Source organism: Rutidosis leptorrhynchoides, chromosome 1 (assembly GCF_046630445.1).
Source record: "Rutidosis leptorrhynchoides isolate AG116_Rl617_1_P2 chromosome 1, CSIRO_AGI_Rlap_v1, whole genome shotgun sequence".
Taxonomy (NCBI): domain Eukaryota; kingdom Viridiplantae; phylum Streptophyta; class Magnoliopsida; order Asterales; family Asteraceae; genus Rutidosis; species Rutidosis leptorrhynchoides.
Window position 1 is genome coordinate 467,280,443 of NC_092333.1, and position 9,604 is coordinate 467,290,046.

Consider the following 9,604-nt stretch of genomic DNA (forward strand, 5'->3'; position numbering starts at 1 on the left):
AATAATGCTTAAGAAAAATTCCTAAGTTTTAAAAAAATAGAATTATATGTATTTTATTTAAACAAATTCTTTAATTCACGAGTCTTTTAACTTTTTATTATAAATTATAATATAATATAATATAATATAATTATTGATCATGCGTATATTTTCCAGAAGGTAAATATGCACGCTCAATACATTTAAAGAGGTTTAAGGATCTTAGAACTTAGGTCTCCGGTCCGACTACCGTAAATAACCCTGGCCGACATGATGATGTCGGTGGGGTGGCTAAGTGATTAAGTCCACCTTCGACGACGGCCATCGATCAGAAAGCCCTAAGTAAGGTTGTAGGCAACAGTCGTAAGAGAACTAACCTGTTAACCCTATAAGATAAGAGAGATGATGATAATAGTTGTTACGTAAGATGTGTTACGTGTTATTGTCAAGAATGACGATTAGGGTTAGTATATATAGACAACCCCTAATTCTAGCGATAATTCTTTCCATAACCAACTCCCCCGTATCTCGGATATAATTATGGAAAAGATTACCACGCTTGGTCAACAAGTAACCGCCATACCGGGAACAAAACATTCAATGCGCTACCGCTTACCGCAGATATTCCATGCGCATGCGCATACTGATGCTTACCCGCATACGTATAGTATGCGCATGCGGGTCGCGGTATCATTATGTCCCCCCCAGTTTGGTGTTATTTGACGCAAGACATATGATAGCAAACTATTAAGCAAAAAGAAAAAGAAAAAGAAACGAGCATTAAATTTACCACACGCAGCTCGAGGTCATTAAATGCCTGTCACTGTCGCAGAAGCCCATTCAGCTGACAAGACATAAAGTGACATTGATCAGGCGCGTGTGAGCCACTCGCTCCATATTGGGAACTGTAAGCAAAGATGCATGCGCGATAAAAAACGCCCACCGTCAGATCTAGACATGTGTACGCCTACGATGAAACCGTTTCAACCCACTACACCAACACTTCACTATAAATAGGCGTGTTTTAGCCTCATTTCTACTTTTCTGCCAAAAGCTTCTCCGATACTCTGCTTAATCAATTCCGATCAATTTTCGCGTATTCCGGCAAGCCGTAAAAGCTCAGTAATTCTTCGATTACTCTTAGAAAATGACAAAAGCAACTGAGACACTTGTAGATAGCGTAGTATCGATTATAGAACAGAAGCATATAGATTCGTTAGTGAAACAGTACCCACTGTTAAAACAGTACAACCCGGTGCCACCCCATGCGAACCAACGTGCCCAGGAACCACCGGAGAAGAAGGTAGCCATATACGAACACGCCTTTAAGCACGGAAACTTTAGGGTTCCACCTTCGGACTTCTTTCTAGGCGTTCTAGACCATTACCACGTAGGATTAGGGCAATTACATCCGTATGCCATAGGGAAGATAGTGCTTTTTCAGATGTGGTGCGTTGCGCTAAATAAAGTACCATTAGTGAAGGTGTTTTGCCATCTATACCGTCTGGCCACCCACCATAAGTCCTGGTTCACTTTCTTTGCCCGACAGAATTTTACCAAAACCCCCAAATCTAACGCTGGCCATTGGAAAGAAACCTTCTTTTATATCGACCAGTCAGTCGTCGGAGCCAATTTTCTGCAAACGTTAATTTGGTGCGATAGCGTGGCGAAAGATGTGAACAAGACCCCCATCCTTGATGATGAGGAAACAAAACTGTTAGCGGAGTGCGCTAACGCACAGCTTGTGCATCGATCGTATGGGAACATTATGCTGCGGTTAAGAAAGATATCGGCATACTGGCCATGGGAGAACATGCGTCCAGCCATAATCACACTGAATGGCAAGGGTAGGAATAGTATACATGCATGTTAATATATTTACCGCGGCTGCATACTTATATGTATTCTAACTGCTCGCGTATATTTGCAGAGATGAAGATGAAGAAAGTTCTTACCGCCGAGAAGATTGCGGATATCACCTTCCGCAAGCAAAACGTCAATGAGCAGCTGGAGCAAGAAAAAATCGGCGAGAATGAGGTTTTCGCCTCCGCGACTTCGGCCAACAAGCGCAAGGGAGCCGCGACTACATAAACAAATCAACAAAAAAAGAAGAAACTGACTCCTAAACAAAAGGAGGATATGCGGAATGATAATTTTGTCCCTGTGGAGCAGCCGTCCGCAGATCTGCCTCCCCCAGTTACTGGTAAGCGTCTTATTGTTCGAATACCGCATGATTGTTTCCTTTGTGCTAACTTACACATGTACTCGCAGAGCATATTGATGATACACATCAGACGCCGCCGCGGGTGAATCCTGACCTCGAAGCAACTGCCACCTCCAAAGACCGGGCCATAGACTTGGATTCAGATACTACGCCACCGCACGGTAGCTTCCGCCTGGCTAATCTTGCCCAGCTCACCCAGTCCTCCACAGAGAACGCCGCCGAGCAGTCTGCCTTTTTGCAACAAATCTTTCCAGTGGAATTTCGTGAGCAACTATCCGCACTGCCCTTCCGTCAAGCACACGACACCTTCATTCAAAACGGCCTTGTGTTTTTTGGCATGTTTTCGGATCATGCACGCCGTGCCACCAATTTGCACCAAGTGGCAATGCGGAAAGAAACTGAGCTCGGTTTGCTACAAGCGGGTGTTGACCAGCTGAGGAATGACAGGAAAGATGCGGAGGAGGCACGCAAGGCTGCCGAAGCTTCTACGGCCGAGATGAAAACTGCCTTGATTGCGGAGAGGAAGAAAAATCAAGAGCTGGTGGGGGCGGTTGATCAGGCGAAGGGTGTGACTGAGCATCTGCGGGTTAAGCTTGACAGGGTCAGTAGGGAAAAGGACGACGCGGTGACCGGCCGCGAGCTAGCAGAGGCGGATTTGTTGAAACTACACACCTCTCTTCCGGCCCTTGCGCAAAAGGTTATGGACAAAGATACCGTAACTAAAAAGATTCAATGCTTATTTTGACGCGTTGAAAGAGCATGACCGCAACAAGGTTTTGCTGGAAGTGATCAAAGGCTGCGAACTCGTGCCGCTGTACCCCGAAATTGTGCAGAAATACTTGAAGGAGGGTACTGCCGCGTCACTTCTTGAAGCAGAACATGACATCCAATCCATCCCAATCCCTAACCTGAACGTCTTCTCTGCAGATCCGAATGCGTCCCTTGATAACTTTCTTAAGGAAGATTTGTAATTGGAAAACAATTTTCCCAACATTTGCGTCCTAAGTCCTATGCTTAGGCGGGTTATTGTAATTAATTTTTTGAGGCCTAAGTCCCGTGTTGGGCAGGCGTTTAGCACAATGTGACTGTTAATTTTTGTATGTACATTACTGCGTTTATTATATTGTTCATGTATCGCGAATCAAAATAAATATAAACCGCATGCCTATGCGCGTAGGCTAACCAAAACTTATGCGCATACGCGGGCATTGCGTAAAATAAACTAATATTTTATCAAATTCACCCTAAGTGTTTTAGACTCAAAAGCTACTGCGTTCTTGCTTTGTTACGTACTAGAGGTGCACTTTAGCTGTATGGTAAGCAACACAACTAAAAATAAACCAATGCTTTTATACTTAAGAGTTCCTCAAGCAAACCAATGCGAGAGAGTAATTACACACACGCAAACCAATGCTTGTATTTTAAGTCGACTTTGCAGCCTTCTAGTCTGCGTGACACTTGGATAGGGGAAAACCAATTCCCTTCACCTGACGTGCATGTCTAGCCTTGTAACCAAATAGGCTTCTGCCGCGCGGGGGCTAGAGGACACCCCTTATGTAGGCAGGAAACCGCATACGAAAAGATGAAACATATATATATATATATATATATATATATATATATATATATATATATATATATAGAAAAGGTATGCGCGAGTAAATATTTTCATTGGCATTAAATGTGATTACAACCGCTACACATCCAAACGGACGGAAATTACATTAAAAGAAAAAATAATGTGCTAAAGCATGTTGGAATGATCAGGTCCAACCAGCTACATGTAACACTTTTTCAACAGCGTCGCATGCCAAGTGCGTTTCACAGGTTTCCCATCTAATGTAGCAAGATGGCATGCCCCTATGTTGCTTGCTCCCACTACCCTGTATGGGCCTTCCCAGTAGGGGCCCAATTTTCTAGTATCTTCTACATGACTTGCGTCGTTCTTATGCAATACTAGATCCCCACATTTATAAGAGCGTGAACGTACACGCAGATTGTAATACTTTGCGATTTTTTGCTTATTGTTAGCTTCCTTGACTGCCGCAGAGAGTCTGCGTTCTTCTAGCAAATTAAGATTCTCTCGCAAAGCTTCCGAGTTGGATTCTTCATCGAAATTCTGGATGCGGAACGTTGGTACCCCAATTTCTACGGGCACAACAGCTTCTGAACCATATACCAAGCTGAACGAAGTCTCGCCAGTGCTTGCTTTAGGCATTGTTCGATGTGCCCACAACACCTTTGGCAGCTCATCTACCCAACCAATATGGCCATGACCCAGTCTGGCCTTTATTCTGGCCACTATATCTCGGTTGGTAACTTCACATTGGCCATTTGCTTGCTGGTGTACAACCGATGGGAAAGTTTGCTTAATATTGAGCTCTGCGCACCAACTGGGAAAAGGATCCCCCGCAAACTGCGTGCCATTGTCACTAACAATTTTGTTTGGTATACCGAATCAACAGACAATGTCTTCCCATACAAAATTCCGCACTCTTTTCCCTGAAATTGTTGCCAGCGGTCTCTCTTCTACCCACTTTATGAAATAGTCGATTGCAACAATCAAGAATTTGATATTTCCTGCGTATGCAGAGTATGCGTAAGATACTGATGTATGTTGTATAATTATGATATGTAATAAATGATTATATTACCTCGGCCTTTTGGAAATGGTCCGACTATGTCAATTGCCCATTTGCAGAATGGCCATAGTGAGGAGACTGGAATCATTGGATGCGCAGGTGCTCTGCTGATTGGCGCATGTATTTGGAAAGATTCACAGCGCTTAACTATGCTTGCAGTGTCGGCGTACATGGTTGGCCAATAATAACCTAACCGCATAATCTTTGACATAATAGACCTGTGCCCCGAGTGAAGAGTACATGCACCCTCATGAACCTCGCGTACAACCTCCTCTGCTTCATTTGGGCCAATGCATCTTAAATGCGGTCCTAAATAATTTCTTCGATATAGGAAATCACCCTCAAGGGCATACATTGGTGCCTTGGTACGAACTTTCTTTGCGTCGGCAGAATCTGCGGGCAACGTGCCATCCCGCAAAAAAGCAATGAGGGGTGTCATCCATGTTGAGATGGATTCCTCAACAAGTGCCACTAAGGGCATCATAACAATGGATTTCGCATGCAATTTTTCTATGAGAATTCTTTTCCCCAGATGATCAAAGGCTAATGCGGCCAACTTGCTAAGTGTGTCCGCTTTCTTATTTTGTCCTCGCATTACATGAGAAACTTGAAAAGCTTCAAACTGATCGGCGAGGTTATGAACAAGCGATAAATATTGCTGTATGGCTATGTCATGCACTTCGAAGTCACCGTTAACTTGGCTGCATACTAGCTTTGAGTCCACATAAGCGTGCATTACTTTTACATTCAATTTATGCGCAATCCACATACCCGCTAACAAAGCCTCATATTCTGCTTCATTGTTTGTAACATCAAAATTAAACCGCAATGCATACGTATGCTCTTCACCATCCGGGCCAGTTAAAATTACCCCTGCACCTGCGCCCACTGCGCTACAGGCGTCATCGGTGTATAACTCCCACGACGTCAGAATTGGTGCAGGCGTGTCTTGATGTTTAGCAGATGCTTCAACATCTGCGGGTAACTCTGCCAGGTAATCCACAAGTATTTGACCCTTAACCGCGCTTCGCGAAGAAAAGTTTATTTCGTGTTCCCCTAATTCAACTGCCATTTAGCCATTCAGCTAGAAACCTCAGGCTTGTATAACACCCGTAAAAAAGAAATTGCGTTAATCAATGAGGTATGCCCGGACATTGCCACAATATAAGCAGTTACCAACCTGTTTAATTGGTTGGTTGATATAGCCAAAACATACGGTTTTGTTCGTGCGGTGTCGTTAGGTCGCATGGTGTCAAATTTGGTATAGCACAGAGAAGTTGTCGTTTAATTTATATTTTGCGGGGCCTAAATTTACTTTTAACTTTCTAATGTAGAAGGTGTAAGTTAACCTAGGGTCATGCTTTTGAATGGTTTAATGAATTGAAGATCAAGTGGATAATTGTCTTTTATTTAAATTACCTGGATAAAAGATAGTAGTTGGTTTAAGCTAAAATCCTAATTGCGGAAAAGTAAATAAAGTGGGAGGATGTCCGGAGTGTGCAGATCAGGGAAATGTTGACCAAGATATCAGTTTGGGTTAGGGAAAGGTAATTATGTTGATATTAAATCTTATGATTGAAATGGTGTAGATCTGGTTGGATGAGCCAATTACACAGACATACTTATCTCTAAACTCTCAGAGTTCTCGTTGAGCAGTGAAAAGTATGTCACGTGGTTGTATAACTGAAACGTGACAATACCTCGGAGGTTACCCTTAGTAAAGCACTAGGTTTATTAGCGAGTTGAGTTCTAATCCTAACCCTCATTATCAGTTTGGTTAACTGAATAACAACGTGCCGTGTTGATTGAACACTGATCACAAACAGAAGGAGTCCGTCGGGTTTAGTTGACAAAGCCTTAAATGAAAACTAACAACCATTTCATCATACTAATGAGATCAAACCAAGACGAACGTTATACAGCATTAAAGTTGATATACTGAAAGTAAAGCAGATAGAAACCTAACAGGTGCCTAGACAGTTGGTATGACTTAATCCTAGGGCAACAATCAAACAAGAACATGCAATAGATTTGGATCATACAGTCAGGGTACTGGCTAGATCTTAACATCTCTTAAGAGGTCTCTTTGGAATAGTCAATAGGCATACTAGGTCATTCATGTCTCAATTCCTAGGTTCCGTGTCCTAAAAGCGCATTAAATGCCTCTTGGAAATTCCGGCCATACCGAGTCCATAGAATCTTCAGATACAGTATAACCAGGGGTCTTAATCCTATGAAGTAGCTAAGTTCATATAGGTGGAAAAGTCCTGATCACAACCTAGGTTGGTCAATCCTTAAGATGCTAGCATACAAATCTATCAGACTTCCTAGTTCAGCCTAATAACAATAATCGTACTAATTTAACATAATTACGCTAACCCAAACTTTTATCATGGAAACATACAGATTACTTAAGCTATCATGGTAATATTGGAACGCATTATTAAACATAAAAGGTAAGGATACATGTTTAATACAAAAGACAAGCGTTTCGGATAAAAACCTGAAAAGGCCGAAGAAATCTGCCCTAGATCGCAGGGACTCGCCGGAATATCCTCCGAAAAATAAAAGCTAAGCTAGCTACTACTAAAAACTAACCTAAAACTTGAGAATATAAAATGAATTGTAAATTGAGTGTGTGTTGAATTGGATGGAGAAAGCCCTTTAAATAGACTTGATTTTTGCCTGCAAACGGCTGGCAGGCCGTTTGGCAAGGTCATTTTCCAAGCCAGGCCGTTTGCTTGGGCCATTTGGCAGGCCATTTCTGAGCCAGGCAAGCCGTTTGGCAGGCTGTTTAGCTTGCCTGGTCAGCCTGATTTCCTGGACCGTAACTCGTTTTCTTGTCTTTCGCCGTTTTTGCTCTAGATTCTTCGTTTTAGCTCCGTTCTACTTGATTCTTTTTGCATCGTCTTTGTAATTACTTAATCTACAAAATTAACCGACATAGCGATTATTTTTGCAATAAAGTTTGGAACTTTATGGGTTTTAGGGCCCAATATCGGGGGTAAAAACGTGACTTTTTGGCCGATATCAAATACCCCACACTTAGCTTTGCTTGTCCTCAAGCAAATAGCGGGAATATAAGGATCTTTCTAATAGATTATCCTTCGCCTATTGATGTTATTCGAGGTATAGTACGTAATACTATTAATTTTACTACGAAATACTATTAAATACGTTACAATTTTACACAAGTTATTTATTTATTTATAGAATGGATATACCTAAACCTTGCTACAACACTTATAGGCAGTGTACCTAATCGTAGAGTAGTGTAGTTTTTAGTAAGTCCGATTCGTTCCACAGGGAGCTCACTAAGTTTAACGCTATATTTATTTTAAACTATATTTGAATATATATATATATATATATGTATATATATATATATATTATATATATGTATATATATATATATATATACACACACACACATATATATATAAGTAGTATTATTATTATTATAAAAGGGGGGTTTTTACCGTTTAGTGACTGGTTTGTCGAGTTTATGTCTTAAGTGACAATTAAAACCTAATGTAAAACATTAAATATAAATACAACTTAATTTAAAGCGTAAAGTAAATGACGATAAATAAAATGACGATAAATAAAATGACGGTAAATAAAAGTACGATGAGATATAAATTAAAAGAATTATGCTTATTTAAACTTCCGTAATCATGATGTTTGATATGTTGGGTTAATTGTCCTTTGTCCTGGATTATTCGATATGTCCATCTGGCTTTGTCCATAATAGTCCATCGGTCATAATTATAAAATGCGAGAGTCTTCGCCAAATTAACCTTATACCTGAAGTCAAATATTCCAACTAATTGGGAATTTAAACTGTAACAAGGTCTTAATACTTTGTTTAATGGTATAATCCTCTCGTCCGAATTCGATTGCTATTTATAGCACTTGGCCAGATATTTCACTCCATGCGACAGATCCTCTCATGGATAGGATAAGTCTGACCACTTAGCGACCCTATTTGATGCCGAGGTCCGTGGATTTCCAGCTGATTTTCGAGAAAACTTTTCAAGGTTTTTCGAAGACTCTACAACTGGTCTGGACGACAACTTCCTGACCTAAATCAAGAAGTGCGTGTCTTTTTCTCGGAAGACTTTACTTCGTTTTAAATTCCATTTATATTACAATAAACTCGGTAAAACTGATTAATATCATCCAAAACAAAAGTAACTTAAATTATTTGTACAAAAATATGTGATATATGTTCTAAATAACTTGGTAAATTTTTTCCACACTTGGCTTTTATTTTTCTTTCTTTGCCTTTTTATTCTCTTCTATTCCATTTTAAATGAATCCACGCGTTTTGGGTTGTTTCTCAATTTATGTCCTTTCCGAGGTAACAATAATTTCGGTGTTAATACCTAGTTTTATTGTTCATAAATATGTATAAACATGATTTTGAGTTCATTTAATTGAATTTTTTTAAAAAATTTTACTAGAAGTGGGTAGTCAGTATATAAAAAAAATAAAACTACTGCGTTAGATTCTAATACAACTACTGAGTTACTAGTAAAGTTTAACGCTGGCTATTAAACCAAGTGTATAAGTCAATTTTTTTAAAATCCGAAAGAATTTAATCCCTTCCCACACTTAAGATCTTGCAATGTCCTCATTTGCAAGAAATCAGTAACAATTTAAATTATTGAGGGTGATTAGCGTAGAAAAATGATTAAATTTTACCAAAGTTTCCAAATATATTGTTGTTTGTTTGAATGATAAATGGTGCACATCA

General features: G+C 40.2%; 1 protein-coding gene across 1 annotated transcript; it reads right to left on the reverse strand.

Moving 5' to 3' along the window:
• Window positions 1-3,980: 3,980 nt before the first annotated feature.
• On the reverse strand, window positions 3,981-5,917 carry LOC139904593 (uncharacterized). Its single transcript, XM_071886531.1, has 3 exons — window positions 5,555-5,917; window positions 5,064-5,467; window positions 3,981-4,635 (listed from the first exon to the last, which is right to left on the reverse strand). Exons 1-3 carry the CDS (start codon window positions 5,915-5,917, stop codon window positions 3,981-3,983), a joined length of 1,422 nt encoding a protein of 473 aa, XP_071742632.1.
• Between the last annotated feature and the right edge of the window lie 3,687 nt (window positions 5,918-9,604).

Bases quoted from the DNA above. Each gene is read 5' to 3' on its own strand.
- LOC139904593 (XM_071886531.1), bottom strand. From the start codon at position 5,917: ATGGCAGTTGAATTAGGGGAACACGAAATAAACTTTTCTTCGCGAAGC. The intron at 5,468-5,554 runs GTATGCAGCCAA...CTCGCCGATCAG, and splicing joins CTTATGTGGACTCAAAGCTA to TTTGAAGCTTTTCAAGTTTC. The intron at 4,636-5,063 runs GTCTATTATGTC...CAAAATTGTTAG, and splicing joins ACTCTTCACTCGGGGCACAG to TGACAATGGCACGCAGTTTG.